The sequence below is a fragment of the Mustela nivalis genome (assembly GCF_964662115.1).
Source record: "Mustela nivalis genome assembly, chromosome: X".
Lineage (NCBI taxonomy): Eukaryota > Metazoa > Chordata > Mammalia > Carnivora > Mustelidae > Mustela > Mustela nivalis.
Window position 1 is genome coordinate 32,814,627 of NC_139040.1, and position 16,811 is coordinate 32,831,437.

The 16,811-nt window shown below is 39.6% G+C and overlaps 1 protein-coding gene across 2 annotated transcripts in view; it reads left to right on the forward strand.

The window, feature by feature from the left end:
• The window catches only part of LRCH2 (leucine rich repeats and calponin homology domain containing 2), a 128,069-nt gene that overhangs the window by 19,368 nt on the left and 91,890 nt on the right, over positions 1-16,811 (forward strand). For both annotated transcript variants that reach the window (XM_082716342.1, XM_082716343.1), the window contains exon 2: positions 215-906. In XM_082716342.1, the coding sequence (XP_082572468.1) occupies positions 483-906 (424 nt within the window). In that variant the 5' untranslated portion in view covers positions 215-482. The remainder of the gene's footprint in view (positions 1-214; positions 907-16,811) is intronic.

A 16,811-nucleotide genomic window follows, 5' to 3' on the forward strand; every position in this document is an offset into this window, starting at 1 on the left:
GCAAAATTCGTATATGCTTAAAACTCGGTTCTCCACCAGTTTCCCTCCCCAAATGACCCTCCACCGTTTCTCTCCCTGTCAACACTGGTAAACAATTCCTGAGGCATTTGAGATAAGCGTTTCAATAAGATGGCTTATAGTCCTTTTAAATGCTGTTTCAATATATTCTGAAACGGATCCCTTTCACCCCTATCTATTTGCCTTTGTTTTGCAGAGCGAGAAAGGTGAAGCAATTTAGAGATCTGGGGACAGACCGCTAAATGACCTGTGGTTAAGCTGGTGTCGCTTCGCAAGATATTGGTACCCAAAGCAGCGGAACCGAGATTTAGCATCCTTCCTCTGATCACACATTTCTTAAAGCGAGCGTTCTGCACGTTGGAACACCGTCTCTTCTCTACCCAACACCTCCTCCCAGTCCGCCCCCTGGTTCCTTCCCACCCTCTACTTCTCCCCCCGTCTGCCCCCCCCCCCCCAGTGTGCGCATGCGTCCTAAGAAGCCCCTACACTCGCGGCACAAGCTGAGAGTATTGTCGGGGGCTATTCTCTCTCCCAGGAACATGGCGGCGAGTCAGGGAGGTGGTGTTAACAGTGGGGGCGGCGGTTGTGGTGGAGGTGGAAGTAGCGGTGGCGGTAGCGCAGCCGGAGGGGGAGGTGGCGGGGCCGGAGGGGGAGGCGGCGGCGGCGGCGGGACCCTGGTGGTGCCCATCCCGGTACCGACTCTTTTCGGTCAGCCGTTCCCCAACGGGCCGCAGTGGAACCCGGGGAGCCTGCAGCCTCAACACACGGTGAGGAGCCTGGACCGGGCCCTGGAGGAGGCGGGCAACTCCGGCATCCTGAGCCTCAGTGGTAGGAAACTCCGAGACTTCCCGGGCAGCGGCTACGACCTGACGGACACCACCCAAGCAGGTGACAGGACGGGTTGCGGGGGAGGGGAAGCTGGGCTCCGAAGGAGGAGGTGGGGGGGTGTGGGTGGCTGCGTGGCTTCGTTGTTGGACTCTGCTGGTCTGGGCGGGTTCGCGGGGGCGGCGAGACTGACAAAGTCCGAGCAGCCTGTTCTCGTGAATGTGAGGGAGAGAGAAGGGAATGGTGGTGGTCGTGGAACGGGGGGCTTGATGACTGAAGGATGTATGGAAATCGGGCGCGATGTGAGGGGTGAAAGAGCATTATTGTTAAAGCGAGTTTCCCCACTACGGAGTAGGGAGGGAGGTATTGACACCTTCCTTAATGCACTTCTTTCAACTCTCCTGGATGTTCTTTCTCATCTTTCTCAAAGGAGTGTGTGTGGGGGGGAAGACAATACATAATATCACAATCTACACATATTCTTTAAAGGCATATGTGTCTGGAAGAATGGCATATTCCTTTTCTTCGTACAGCAGAAGCATTGCCATGGGTTTTACGTGATATTTTGTGTGTGTATTTTAATCATTTTAGAATATTCTTGCCTTCTGGTCACGTATGCCGTTCATTTTCCTGGTGTTGAGAAGGTAGTGGTGGTTAAATTAGTATTTGTTGCAATGGCAAATGAAATCATCAATCACTAACGTGTCTGGTTACTAGGGGAAAGGATCCTTGTTTTGAGTTATGTTCGAGTCTTAATTTTTATAGCAGAAATTGCCAAAAAATTTGAGGGCATTTCTGAGAAACAAAATTAACTCTATTCTTTAGGGAGTTGTGGGTTAATGGCCTATCATTTTGGTTGAGAAATTGGCTATTGTAGCGTTCTTCATATACTCTCTGGTACTCTTTGTTGTGGATGGCAATTTTTGTTATGAACATACTCCTTCCTCTCTGCCTTATCAACCAATGCTCATTATTTTAAGTACGTTTTCGTTTGATGAAAGGGTTTCTTGCTTTTTATAATCTTTGCATTTGTTATCTTTTATATTTGCTTTGCTCAAAGAAATCATGGACAAAATTATTTTGATAGGTGTAGTAATTTTGAAACAGTACAGTAAGTAAATTCACCTATAATGATTAGTAATAAAAGGCCTCTTATTTTCAGAATAACACTATTTCAGTGTATTCAGTTTCTGGATATTAAATTTAGGTATGTGTTTGGAGGAGAGTGGGGAGAGGAGCAAAGCCTAAAATTGAAGCTTTCTACCCAATTACTCTTTTAGGAATTACTAAGAACTATGAATGCGTAATCAATCACTGATTTTGTATTTTGAAAAACATGTTTGAGTATTTACTCCTTCACTGTGAACAGATTTCCTAAACAATATGTTCACATATTTATGAATATATTGGCAAAATATATGACTTGGTATGTTCTTAAAAGGCTTCAGGAAAAATGGTTTCAGACTGCATCATTAAGGAGATATATTGTTTTGCTTATTGTGCCTTATAACCTGTAAAGGATGTATCTGTAGGACTAAGTTGAGTGACCTGGCTTGGCATTTAGGGCTTTCACTGTCCAGCTCCAATTTATTATTGCAACCTTGTTGCCCCAAACACTCCTACACAGAACCCTCTGTTCCAACTGGGTCAACTCCCTGTCCCTCAAATATATTTAATGGATTTCTGTCTCATCTTCGTAGAAGGTCACCCACATGCTTGGGATTTTTGTCTTTACTCCATCTATTTAATTTTGTTTAAGCCCCCAGCCTTTCCAGGAATCTGTCTCTAACTGCCTTAGTCCACAGCAGTCTCCTGTTTTTGAGTTCTTATGTACTTAGCATCTTTACTACTTACTTGCTAGTGCTGGCTTTATTTTCTTTTCCATGTTTGTGTCATGCTGTCCCTGAGAAGCTGGAGAGCTCCTTAAGGGCAGGGAGTAAGTCATATACTTGTTCAGTCTTCTCATTATGTATTGCTTAGATTGTACTTGATAATATTTTTCATAAACTTGAATATCATCTTATGTGGTTATAACCTTTGGCTTTTAAGCTTTCAGTTGGTTTTCTGAGGCAAGCTTTAACACAAAGCAGAGACATATTTGTTCTTGTTAAGGATTCATTCGTCATAAACTTTATCAGTGTCTACGGTAACATTGGATTTTTGAGACGATTCCACCTCATTTTATTTATTTTTTTCAGTTGAATGTGTGTTACTTGTGGGAACCCTTCAAAATTTAAATGAGAAATTTGTGAGTGATTCATTTGCCATTCATTTTTGACAAAATTCAGTCATGAACTATTTAGGGGCAATATTTTTGTATGTGAAGAGACTAGTATTCATTATGTATAAATGAAGGTGGGTACACTGGAACTGAAGAAAAATTGAGCATTTTTGAGATCATATATACATGTACACACACATACATACACATCTGTATACATACAGTATCCTCTGATGAAAACAGTTCTCTTTGTTGGTATTATACTTAAAAATGACTCTCAGTGGGATAATGTTTCAGAACCAAACTGATTAGTTAGGCAAGCAGATAATGGTTTATTGGGTTGGGAGGAGACTGGTGCAAGGGAAAATAGGTGGGAAGGTATTCTGTTAATCTAGGTGTAAGGTGGTAAGAATCTGGGGTAAAACTAAATTGGATAAGAAGGGAAAATTGATAAATTTGAAAGGAAGCAGGGAGGGTTTTTTGCATTATTTTGCTGTTCCTCACATATACATAAGACAAAATAGACCTGTGGTTCTTCACCTGAGCTGCAGGTTAAAATCCCAAGGGAGTGTTTTTTTTTAAAACCTATGCCTGGGCCCTACCCCAGACCAATTAAATCAGAATCTCAGGGGCCAAGAGAATCTTTTTTAAAAAAAAGTCTTCCCAGGTGATTCTAGTGTGCAGACAGTGCTGAGAAACTCTAAAATAACTCATTTTTTAGGTACTCAAGTAGTACTGTTTAGGTGAATGCAAATATTGATAAAAATTTAGTGACTAAAGTCACGTGTCAAGAGGGTCAAAGCCAAAACTAGGAACTATGTATTCAAGATCTAATTCAATATTCTTTTTAATAGGGTAGATGAAGCAGAGTCTCATTTTTTTTTTTTTTTTTTTCATTATGTCATGTCTATAGTGAACAGAAAATTGCCAGGAAGCTATAGTTTCTTCAGTTACTATTCATAACCCTGGTTTACGTTGAATACTGTTGGATAACTTGGCATTAAGAAAATAGTGCCTCCAAAACATGTAGCAGCAAAATCTTGTTTATTAATAGGCTTGCCCTGAGGGAAGATGGATAATTGGTTGAAGTTTAGTTTCTCTTTGGTGTCTTTTTACCTTTTTTTGCATTTCTGGTGTGTGATTTTTACCTGCCTGTGTCCTTCTGCTCTCCTCGTTTCTTTTCCCCTCTTCGGCTCAATCCCCTTCTCTTGCTGGGATGTAGCTTGAAATTTATTATGGCAGCCTTTTAAGGAATTAATATTTAAAAGGGAGAGTTTGCTAATTTATTTGAATCTTCAGTTGGTGGTTTGCGCTTATGACCTTTTTTTTTTTTTTTTTTAAGATTTTTATTTATTTATTTGACAGACAGAGATCACAAGTAGGGAGAGAGGCAGGCAGAGAGAGAGGGGAAAGCAGCCTCCCTGCTGAGCAGAGAGCCTGATGTGGGGCTCTATCCCAGGACCCTGGGATCATGACCTGAGCTGAAGGCAGAGGCTCCAACCCACTGAGCCACCCAGGCGCCCCAACTCATGACCTTTTTGGATCTGTCTTCTAGGTTCTTGATTAAAGTCCTCGTCTATATTAAGACATAATAACAGATGAGAAAGTTTATAATCCATTTCAGGAAAGTAACTGACTCTTGTAATGTCTTGTCTTGTCTTAGATGGTCTATAGGTAAACTTGGCAGGGCAAAGGGAAATTGCCTAGAATATTTTAATCTGTCTGGATACTGTGATAATTTGTTGACCTTAAGAAGAGAGCTTGAAAATGACTCTGATAGCTCCTCAAACAAATCTTGAAACTTTCATATTTGACTTTGTCACCAATGCTACAAATAAGTCTCAGCGTACTTGCAGCTTCTCCTTCTGCTTCTTCATACCTCTTTATAAACAATAGGTCTGCGAAACAGATTTAGGAATTCTTACATGCATCAGATGGTGCTGTGTCCTGGGTTAATCACATGTTTTCCTGTAAACCTGGAGTCAACTCTAGTATTTCCTACATGTGCTGGTTCACCCCTTCAACTGTGGGGCATGGTGCATTGTATCAGGTTGTAAAATGGAGCCAGATAAACTTAGCAGCATCTGATTATGTTGTGAGGTGAAGGCCCTCTTAGAGCATTCAGTGGAATGAATTTGTGATTTTGTGGACTGATTCAAATATCTACTTTGCTTTGTGTAATAAATGTCTCCCTAAAAAATTGAATGTGAAGCACATTTTTGACAGTTGACTCATATTTTAATTGCTTTAGATTGAATTTGAGTTGCTGGCCCTTGCAGTGATTTATTTTATTTAGTGATGAATTCTTCTACAGCATAAATAGTTGTCCCTTAATTTCTTTCTTTTGTAAGTTCATATTTTAAAATAAAATGTTATCTTAAATTGGAGGGTATGTTCATCATTAAAAGATTACCATTTATATAGCTCCTTATAAATTTCTAAGCACTTTCATGTATATTATGCTACTGTATCCTAATAAAACCCTGTGAGTTTGGCACCGTACATAGTAATTACTCATTGTTGTGAGAGGTTAAATGATTTGTCCAACGTTAAATGGCTAGTGTATGGCAGAGTGTGGGTCAGTGCCTGGGTTTTCTGACTCAAGCCCTCACTATTCCAGTGTTATTTCCATTGTAACACATTCTTTCTATATAATAAAGCTATTATTAAACTATACACTATGCTAATTTAATTTCATACGTTAATGTGGTTAATATACTTTTTGCTTTGTGTGCACTGTTTTTTATGGTATGTATGGCAGTTGCATAGCTTGTCTTTGTGCCTCTTTCTGATGGTTTTAGAATAGATTTATTAAGCATGCGTTAATTGTACTCCAACTTTGGAAACATGATTATAGCCAATAGAAAAGAAAGAGACATGGTTATTGTCCTTGAGCAGTTTATAAAATAATTGAATGTGTACAGGAATATGTCTAACAATTAGAAAAGAATTATAGGGGTTAACTGGCAGGCTCATCTGGAAAGAACATGTGATTTTTTTTTTTAAAGCTTTTATTTATTTGACAGAGATCACAAGTAGGCAGAGAGGCAGGTAGAGAGAGAGAGAGGAGGAAGCAGGTTCTCCTCTGAGCAGAGAGCCCATGCAGTGCTCGTTCCCAGGACCTTGGGATCATGACCTGAGCTGAAGGCAGAGGCTTTAACCCACTGAGCCACCAGGTGCCCTGGAACATGTGATTAAAAAAAAAGAAGAAGAAGATTTATTTATGTATTTTTTAAAGATTTTATTAATTTATTCGACAGAGAGAGAGAGAGACTGTGGGAGAGGGAGCACAAACATGGGGAGTCGGAGAGGGAGAAGCAGGCTTCCTGCTGAGTAGGGAGCCCGATGAGGGGCTCAATCCCAGAACTCTGGGATCATGACTTGAACCGAAGGCAGATGCTTAACGACTGAGCCACCCGGGAGCCCCTGTTTATTTATTTTAGAGAGAGAGAGTGAGAGGGAGAAAGCAGGAGCATGCTTGAGTGAGTGGTGGGAGGGGGCAGAGGGGAGGGAAAGAGAGAATCTCAAGCAGACTCCTCCCAGAGCATGGAGCCTGATGCAAGGCTAGATCGCACCATCCTGAGATCATGACCTCACCCAAATCAAGAGTCGGATGCTTAATGGACTGAGCCACCCAGGTACCCCAAGAGCATGTGACTCTTGATCTCAGTGTCATGAGTTTGAGCCCCACATTGGGTATAGATAAACACACTTTAAAAATTAATAAAACAATTCATAAAAAAGAAAAGAATTATGTAACACTTCAAAATTGTATACATTTATAAAATGTACAAGTAAGTGATGTGAAACTATGGCATAAGGCTTAATTTTATTGGGGATTAAGTTAGTTTGAGAAAGTCCTTTAAAGTTAGGTATTTGCTGAATCTTGAGGTAAACGATCAGTATGATAAGGCAGGAGGGACAGTTGCAGAATTTCAGGGGAAAAATTGTGTGAATAAGAGTTAGGAATGATATTGTGTGTTAAGGACAAATGTTAACTGGTTTACTCTGTATTTTCACAAAAATCCTGAGAGGCTGAGAGGAGGGAACAGGTGGAGAGCGTGGAGTTCAAATGTAAGAGGAGTAGAGAGGACCTTCATTTGAAGGCAAGGGAAGCAAGAACAGGGTGGGGAGCTGTTAGCCATGGAAGGGAGAAGTAACCTGACTTTTACTAAGGTGAAATTGAAGGTAGATGTTTGGGGACATTAATGTCTTAATTTTTTTTTTCCTTTAATAAACATATAATGTATTTTTATCCCCAGGGGTACAGGTCTGTGAATCGCCAGGTTTACACATTTCACGGCACTCATCATAGCACATACCCTCCCCAATGTCCATAACCCCACCACCCTCTCCCGTCCCCCCTCACCCCAGCAACCCTCAGTCTGTTTTTTGAGATTGAGTCTTTTATGGTTTGTCTCCCTCCCGATCCCCTCTTGTTTCATTTTTTTCTTTTCCAACCCCCGAAACCCTCCACATTGCATCTCTACTTTCTCATATCAGGGGGATCATATGATAGTTGTCTTTCTCTGATTGACTTATTTCGCTAAGCATAATACCCTCTAGTTCCATCCACGTCGTTGTAAATGGCAAGATTTCATTTCACTTGATGGCTGCATAGTATTCCATTGTATATATATACCACATCTTCTTTATCCATTCATCTGTTGATGGACATCTAGGTTCTTTCCATAGTTTGGCTATTGTGGACATTGCTGCTATAAACATTTGGGTGCACGTGCCCCTTCAGCACCACGATTGTATCTTTAGGATATATACCCATAGTGCAATCGCTGGGTCATAGGGTAGCTCTATTTTCAGTTTTTTGAGGAACCTCCAAGCTGTTTTCCAGAGTGGTTGCACCAGCTTGCATTCCCACCAACAGTGTAGGAGGGATCCCCTCTCTCTGCATCCTCGCCAGCATCTGTCATTACTTGTAATGTCTTAAATTTTAATCTTAAAGAAATGAAGCAGTGTCATCAGGGGAAAGGTTGATGAGAGTAGAAAAGGTACTCAATAGAGCATAATGCTTTAAGGAATCAATTTGGGGAATAAACCACAGTTCAGAATTAGGACTGTGTGGTAAGCAGTTAAATTAGTACCTTTTGGAAAACATGAGCATATCATCTTTTATGAAAATAATTATATATACAACATGACAGGTAAAAGAACAGAAGTGGCTGATTAGGATATTTTAGAATTGGACTTATAGGGACACTTTGCCTAAAGTTTAAAATTTGATATCTTGATTTAGATTATTTGTAATACAAACTCTGAAGTACTTATTTCATGATGAAAAGCATGAAGTTGGACAAGATCCAGAATGTTGTTGACAAAATAAGAGATGATGCTAGGAACCCTTTCCACAAATAAAAATATTTTTCACAAATATAAATAATTGAAGACTTAAACAGCTTATTGATTCCTTGGAAGGGGGTATTTATTTAACATTTCCAAGGAACTCTGTGGAACTTTGCAAAAGGGCATGTCATTCTCTTGACCCACCCCAGCAGCCTACTCTAAGGCATGCTTAAACTCTGTGATGCCCACCCTCATTCTACAGAGCTTTGCATAATGAACTAGAGAGGAAATCTTGGTTTTCTCTTTTTTTTGTTGCACTTTGGGTGTATCGAGGGTACTTCTTCTTCTTCTTCTTCCTCTTTTTCTTTTTTTTAACTGATTTTTTTTTTTTTATAGATTTTATTTATTTGACAACAGAGATCACAAGTAGGCAGAGAAGCAGGCAGAGAGAGAGGAGGAGGCAGGCTCCCTGCTGAGCAGAGAGCCTGATGCAGGGCTCGATCCCAGGACCCTGGGATCATGACCTGAGGCAAAGGCAGAGGCTTTAACCCACTGAGCCACAGAGGCATCCCTTGAGGGTACTTCTTGAAGCACTGTAATACTCTGAAAAGTTTTGGAAAGTTTTGTCTGGGAGGCCTGGGTGGCTCAGTTGGTTAGGTGTCTGCCTTCGGTTCAGGTCATGATCCCAGGAACCCTGGGATCAAGTCCTCCATCGGGCTCCTTGTTTAGTGGGGAGCTTGCTTCTCCCTCTGCCTGCCATTCCCCTTGTTGGTGTGCACTCTCTCTTCTTTCTCCCTTTGACAAACAAATAAATAAATCTTTTAAAAAAAAGTTTTCTCTACTTCCCTTTTATAGAAGGGAACACCTTCCATTACGGGGAACACTTTTCAGTGTAATAAGAGGAAACTGGACAGGTCAGGTTTTTTTTTTTTTTTTTTTTTTTTTTGTTTTTTTGAAGATTTTATTTATTTATTTGACAGACAGAGATCACAAGTAGGCAGAGAGGCAGGCAGAGAGAGAATGGGAAGCAGGTTCCCCGCAAGCAGAGAGCCCGATGTGGGGCTCCATCCTAGGACCCCAAGACCATGACCTGAGCCGAAGGCAGAGGCTTAACCAACTGAGCCATCCGGGTTCCCCTCGACAGGTCAGTTTTATAACAATAATTTAAGTTTATGTTTAGTCTCACTTAAAGCTATTGCACTGAAGTCTGCTAAAGGTCAAGTTTTAAATTTTAATCTTTATATTTCTCCTGTTTCGAATAAATTATAAATTGATAGCATTTTACTTACAGAGTATCAGTCAATGTACTGTAATGGATGATTAAACAATGGCTGTTTTCTAATGTATTTCTTGATATGAAAAATTTTAAAGAAAACTTATTTTTTCCAAATAGGGAAGTAAGTCTTTTCTTATTTGTGGATGTTGCTAATTCGCTGAACTCTTTTATGATTATTTTTTAAAAGATTTTTTTCATTTATTTGACAGAGAGAGACAGTGAGAAAGGGAACACAAGCAGGGGGCGTGGGGGAGGGAGAAACAGGCTTCCCACCATGCAGGGAGCCCGATTTGGGGCTCAATCCCAGAACCGTGGTGACCCTAGCCGAAGGCAGAGGCTTAACAACTGAGCCACCCAGGTGCCCCTCTTTTATGATTTGTGACAGAGATTTTTGTCACTTTACTTTTAAATTAATTACTTCAATCCTTTTCAGCAGAATTTTATGTATAATATTAGGGATTCAAGGTGACCAAAGACAGAAAATAACTGCAGCATAAACTTTTATTTGAACTCTACAGAGACTAACCCATTCTAGAACATTTGTGAATTTGGATTTCATCCAAAATCACTTTGTTAAATGATTATGCCACAAAGAGACTCTAGAACGGGCAGCCTACAATTCTTCCTCTCTTAAAAAAGTAATTATAGGCGCGCCTGGGTGGCTCAGTGGATTAAAGCCTCTGCCTTCAGCTCAGGTCATGATCCCGGCGTCCTGGGATGGAGCCCCACATCGGGCTCTCTGCTCAGCAGGGAGCCTGCTTCCCCTTCTCTCTCTGCCTGCCTCTCTGCCTACTTGTGATCTCTGTCTGTAAAATAAATAAATAAAATCTTAAAATAAAAGTAATTTCAATATGTAAATCCTTAATATTCTGAGGTAACTGGTTGAGGATGTCTGTCAGTGGGAAATCAAGTACTTTTAAAAAGATATATATAAGTTAAAAATACTAAATCGACATAGGTAACTTTTTCCTTAACCTGCCTTAATATGTAAGAATGGACTTATCTTACGTAAATGGACAATATTGTAAAGTTGTTGCCTTTAAGGAATTTATGATTTCATAGTGGTATAAAAATAAGTACTCACTTGGGCGCCTGGGTGGCTCCGTGAGTTAAAGCCTCTGCCTTCAGCTCAGGTCATGATCCCAGGGTCCTGGGATCCAGCCCTGCATCGGGCTCTCTGCTCAGCAGGGAGCCTGCTTCCCCCTCTCTCTCTGTACCTGCCTCTGTCTACTTGTGATCTCTGTCTGTCAAATCAATAAATAAAATCTTAAAAAAAAAATTCAGCCTTTATTTTGATCCTAGGCCCCCTGGTCACTCAGATCAGAAACTTAGGAATGATTCTCCACTCTTCCCTTCCCTTTCCTTTTAGAACTAGTTAGAAACTAAGGCCTGTTGGTCATAACTCTTTGAATAGCTTTCAGATCTCTTTCCTTCCTGTCTTTTCTCACTGCTATTGTTATTGTTCAGGTCCTCCTCTCCTTACCTTTAATTGGACTTAACAGCAGTTTTCCCAAATAATCACGCTGCCTCATATTTGGTTCAAGTTGGGTTAGCTCTTTACAGGGTAGCCAGAGCATTCTTTGTAATATGCAGATCTGATTGTCACTTGTAGCTACTAAAACACCTTGGAGCCAGTAAGCCAGCTCCATAACAATACATTGCTTATTCCTTGTTTTAAATATTTAAAAATATGTAAAAAGAGCTGATGCAGGGATGCCTGGTGGCTCAGTGGGTTAAGTCTCTGCTTTCAGCTCAGGTCATGATCTCAGGGTCCTGGGATCGAGCCCAAGCTCCACATCGCCCTGCATCGGGCTCTCTGCTCAGCATGGAGCCTGCTTCTCCCTCTCTCTCTGCCTGCCTCTGCCTACTTGTGATCTCTGTCTGTCAAATAAATAAATAAAATCTTAAAAAAAAAAAAAAGCTGTTGCATACACTATGCTTTATATGACTGGTAATTTTTGTATTACTTAATATTAAATTGCTAGGATTCATCCAAATGTGTGAAGCTGTAGTTTATTCTCTTTGATGGCTGCATTATCTTTCATTGTGTGGCTATACTATACTTTATCCACTTTCTCACTGATAGCCGTTTGTGTTGTTTCCACAGTTGTGCTCTTGCAAACAGCGCTGCTGTAAGCATTATTATGTCTCCTGGTGTACATGTTCAAGAATTTCTCCTGTGCATATACTTGGTAGTGGAATTTCCAGGCTATTTTGCGTGTCAGTGTTGAACTTGAGATAATGCTGAACTGGTTTAAAATGTACATTTCCTTCAACATGTATAAGAGATCTTAAGAATCCATATGTCCAACACATAGTGTTGTCAGATCTATGCATTTTGGACAAATGAGTTTAAAATGGTATTTCAATGAAGTGTTTCTTAATTTACAGTTTTCTCATCACTAGTGATATTGACATATCTTTGAATGTCTGTTGGCCATAGGTGTTTCCTGTACTGTGAAATAACTTTTCATATATTATGCCCAATTTCTATTGGTGGCTTGTCCTTTCCTTACAGATGTCTATGGGTTAAAAACATATTCCTTACAGTACTCATTTGTCAGGTTTGTATACTGTGAATATTTTCTCCCAGATTTTAATTTGCCTTTTTGTTTTTTAAGAAGTCTTTGAATGAACAAATGTTCAAAATTTTAATACAGTCAGATTTGCCAGTGCTTTGTAGTCACTGCTTTTTGTGTCTTGTTTAAGAATGTGCAAAATACATTCACCTACATTTTATTTTTTTAAGATTTTATTTATTTATTTGAGGGAAAGTGAGTTAGAGAAAGAGCATGGACTAGGGGGGCAGGGGCAGTGGGAGAGGGAGATGCAGACTCCCCACTGAGCCAGGACCCTGACTTGGGGCTCTATCCCCGGACTCCAGGATCATGACCTCAGCTGAAGAGAAACACTTAACTGATTGAGCCACCTAGGTGTCCCCATTTACCTACATTTTTTGCTAAGAGGTTTAAAGGTCTGTTTTGAGTGTTTAAGTTCCTAATCAATATGGAATTGATTTTTATACAACAGTGTGAGATTCAGTTTCATATTTTAGACACAGATAATCTTTTTCCAGATCTATCCCTGCCTACTCTTTTTTAATATTTTGAGATTATAATTCACTACGAAAAATTCACCCATTTAGAGTGTATAGTTGATTGGTTGTTAGTTCTGTATCCATCACTACAATGTAATTTTGGAATTACACCAAAAAGCCCCATACTTATTGGCAGTCCTTCCCCATTCCTCCCACACTCCGAGCTTCCCCACCCCACCTAGTTTGAACTTAGGTAATTGCTCATTTGTTTTCTCTCTCTATAGGATTTGCCTATTCTGTACATTTCATCTGGCCTTTTGTGACAGGTTTCTTTTATTTACCATAAGGTTTTCAAAGTTCGTTTATATTGTAGCATGTTATCAGTACTTCATTCCTCTTTTTTCTTTTTAAGGATTTTATTTATTTATTTGACAGAGAGAGATCACAATTAGGCAGAGAGGCAGGCAGAGAGAGAGGGGGAAGCAGGCTCCCTGCTGAGCAGAGAGACCGATGCGGGGCTCGATCCCAGGACCCTGAGATGATGACCCGAGCCGAAGGCAGAGGCTTAACCCACTGAGCCACCCAGGCGCCCCACTTCATTCCGTTTTATGTCTGAACAAGATTCCATTGTACATTTTGTTTATCCTTTCATCAGTTGATGGACAATTGGGTTGTTTCCTGTCTGGCTATGTATTATAAATAATACTGCTCTGATCACTGATGTACAAGTTTTCGTGTAGGTTTATGTTTTTGTTTGTCTTGTGTATAACATGTAGGAATAGAATTGCTGAATCATATGGTAATTCTATGTTTAACAATTTGAGGAAATATTAACTTATTTCCAAAGTGGTTGTACTATTTTACGTTCTCATTAGCAATGTATGAGGAGTCGAATTTCTTCATATCCGGGAACAACACTTGTTATTATCTATATATATTTTTATAGTCATTTTAGTATGTGAAGTATAATCTATTATGGTTTTGATTTCATTTCCCTTATAACTAATGATGTTAAGCATCTTTTCATGTGTATATCTTCCTAATTGAAATATCTATTCAACTCTGTCCATTTTCTAATTGGGTTGTCTTTTCAGTACCGAGTTATAAGAGTTTTTATTTTTGAATTCTGTACATAAAACCTTATCAGATAGATGGTTTCCAAATATTTATTTTGTATTCTGTGGGTTCTTTACTTTAAAAAACAATTTTGAAATTTTGATGAAGCCTATCTTACCTATTTTTTCTTATGTTATCTGTGGTTTGGGTGCCATGTCTAAGAAACGGTTGCCTAACCCAAGGTTATGAAGATTCACCCTTATGTTTTGTTTTGAATTTTATAGTTTTAGCTTTTATATTTAGGTGTACTGTCCATTTTTAGTTTTTGGTGTTTGATGTGAGATCAGGGTCCAACTTTATCCTTTTGCATGTGGATATTCAGCTGTCTCAGCGCCATATCTTTCTTTCTTTTTTTCTTTTTTAAGATTTTTATTTATTTATTTGACAGAAAGACAGATCACAAGTAGGCAGAGAGGCAGGCAGAGAGAGAGGGCGAAGCTGGCTCCCTACTGAGCAGAGAGCCCGTTGTGGAGCTTGATCCTGGGACCCTGAGGTCATGACCTGAGCCATCCAGGTGCCCCTCAACAACATTTATTGAAAATATTTCTTTCCTCATCCACTTATCTTACCACACTTGTCAAAAATCGGTTGACCATAAATGTAAATACAAATGTTTATTTCTGGACTCTCAATTCTATTCCATTGATCTATATTTCTCTTCATATGTGTGTGTGTGTGTATTTGTGTATTTATTTCTATTCTCCTAGTACCATACTCTTGACTTCTGTAGCTGATCAGTAAGCTGTGTATAAAGTTTTATAGCCAGGAGGAGTGAATCTTCCAATATTGTTCTTTTAAAAAAAAAAAAAATTTTTTTTTTTGACAGAGAGAGATCACAAGTAGGTAGAGGCAGGCAGAGGGGGAGGGGGGAAGCAGGCCCCCTGCTGATCAGAGAGCCGGATGTGGGGGCTCGATCCTAGGACCCTGGGATCATGACCTGAGCTAAAAACAGAGGCTTAACCCACTGTGCCACCCAGGTACCCCCCCAATATCATTCTTTTTAAAGATTGCTTTGGCTATTCTGAGACCCTTGCTTTCTTGTATCAATTTTAGGATCAGCCTGTCAGTTTCTTCAGCAAATGCAAGTTGGGATTTTGTTGAATTTGTAGATCAGTTTGGGGGAGTTTTACCGTCTTAACAATATTAAGTTGTCCAACCTATGAATAATGAATGTCTTTTGATTTATTTATAAATTAATTTCCTTCAACATTTTGTAGTTTTACTAGATTATTTTTTTGATACTATTGTAAGTAAAAAATTTTTAGAAATATACTTGACATTGCCTGCCTCTTTGCCTTGCATCTCTGCCTACTCGTGATCTCTCTCTGTCAAATAAATAAATACAATCTTTAAAAATATATATACTTGACATAAAAAGTTATCGTTTTTTATTTAAATTCAATTAGCCAACATTAGTTTCTGATGTAGTACTCAGTGATTCATCAGTTGTGTTTAACAGCCAGTGCTCATCACGTCATGTGTTCTCTTTAATGCCCATCTCTCAGTTATTCCGTCCCCCCACCAAATTCCCCTTCTGCAGCCCTCAGGTTGTTTTCCAGAGTCCAGAGTCTCTCATGGTTTGTCTCCCTCTCTGATTTCTTCTCATTCAGTTTTCCACCCTTTCCCTATGATCCTCTGCACTATTTCTTGTATTCTACATATGAGTGAAACAATAGGATAATTGTTTTTCTCTGATTAACTTATTTCACTTAGCATAATACCCTCCAGTTTCATCCACGTTGATGTAAGACTTACAATTTTAGTTTCAGTTGTAGAGTGTACTGATTTGAAATCATATACATTACAGAATGATTACCATGATGTCTAGTTATGTTACCATACAAAGTTATTGCAGTAATATTAACCGTATTCCCTATGCTATACTTTACATCCCTGTAACTTACTTATTTTATAACTGCAGGTTTGTACCTCTTAATTCCCTCTACCTATTTTGCCCATCCCTCCCTCAACCACCAATTTGTTCTCTGTATTTATGAGTCTGTTTCTGTTTGTTTTCTTTGTTCATTTGTTTTTTAGATTCCAAATATAAGTGAAATCACAAGGTATTTGTCTTCTGTCTGATTTACTTAGCCTAATACCCTCTAGGTATTAGGTCCATCCATGTTTCAAATGGCAAGATTTTTTTTTTTGTTGTTAATGGCTGAGTATTATGGGAATTTTTTCTTAATTTCACTTTGGGGATGTTCATTGCCAGTGTATATAAATATAATTGGTTTTTATATATTGATCTTTTTTTTTTAATTAATTTTTTATTTTTTATAAACATATATTTTTATCCCCAGGGGTACAGGTGTGTGAATCACCAGGTTTACACACTTCACAGCACTCACCAAAGCACACACCCTCCCCAATGTACATAATCCCACCCCCTTCTCCCAAATCCCCTCCCCCCACCAACCCTCAGTTTGTTTTGTGAGATTAAGAGTCACTTATGGTTTGTCTCTCTCCCAATCCCATCTTGTTTCATTTATTCTTCTCCTACCCACTTAAGCCTCCATGTTGCACCACCACTTCCTCATATCAGGGAGATCATATGATAGTTGTCTTTCTCTGCCTGACTTATTTCGCTAAGCATGATACGCTCTAGTTCCATCCATGTTGTCACAAATGGCAAGATTTCATTTCTTTTGATGGCTGCATAGTATTCCATTGTGTATATATACCACATCTTCTTGATCCATTCATCTGTTGATGGACATCTAGGTTCTTTCCATAGTTTGGCTATTGTGGACATTGCCGCTATAAACATTCAGGTGCACGTGCCCCTTTGGATCACCACGTTTTTATCTTTAGGGTAAATACCCAATAGTGCAATTGCTGGGTCATAGGGCAGTTCTATTTTCAACATTTTGAGGAACCTCCATGCTGTTTTCCAGAGTGGCTGCACCAGCTTGCATTCCCACCAACAGTGTAGGAGGGTTCCCCTTTCTCCGCATCCTCGCCAGCATCTGTCATTGCCTGACTTGTTGATTTTAGCCATTCCGACTGGTGTGAGG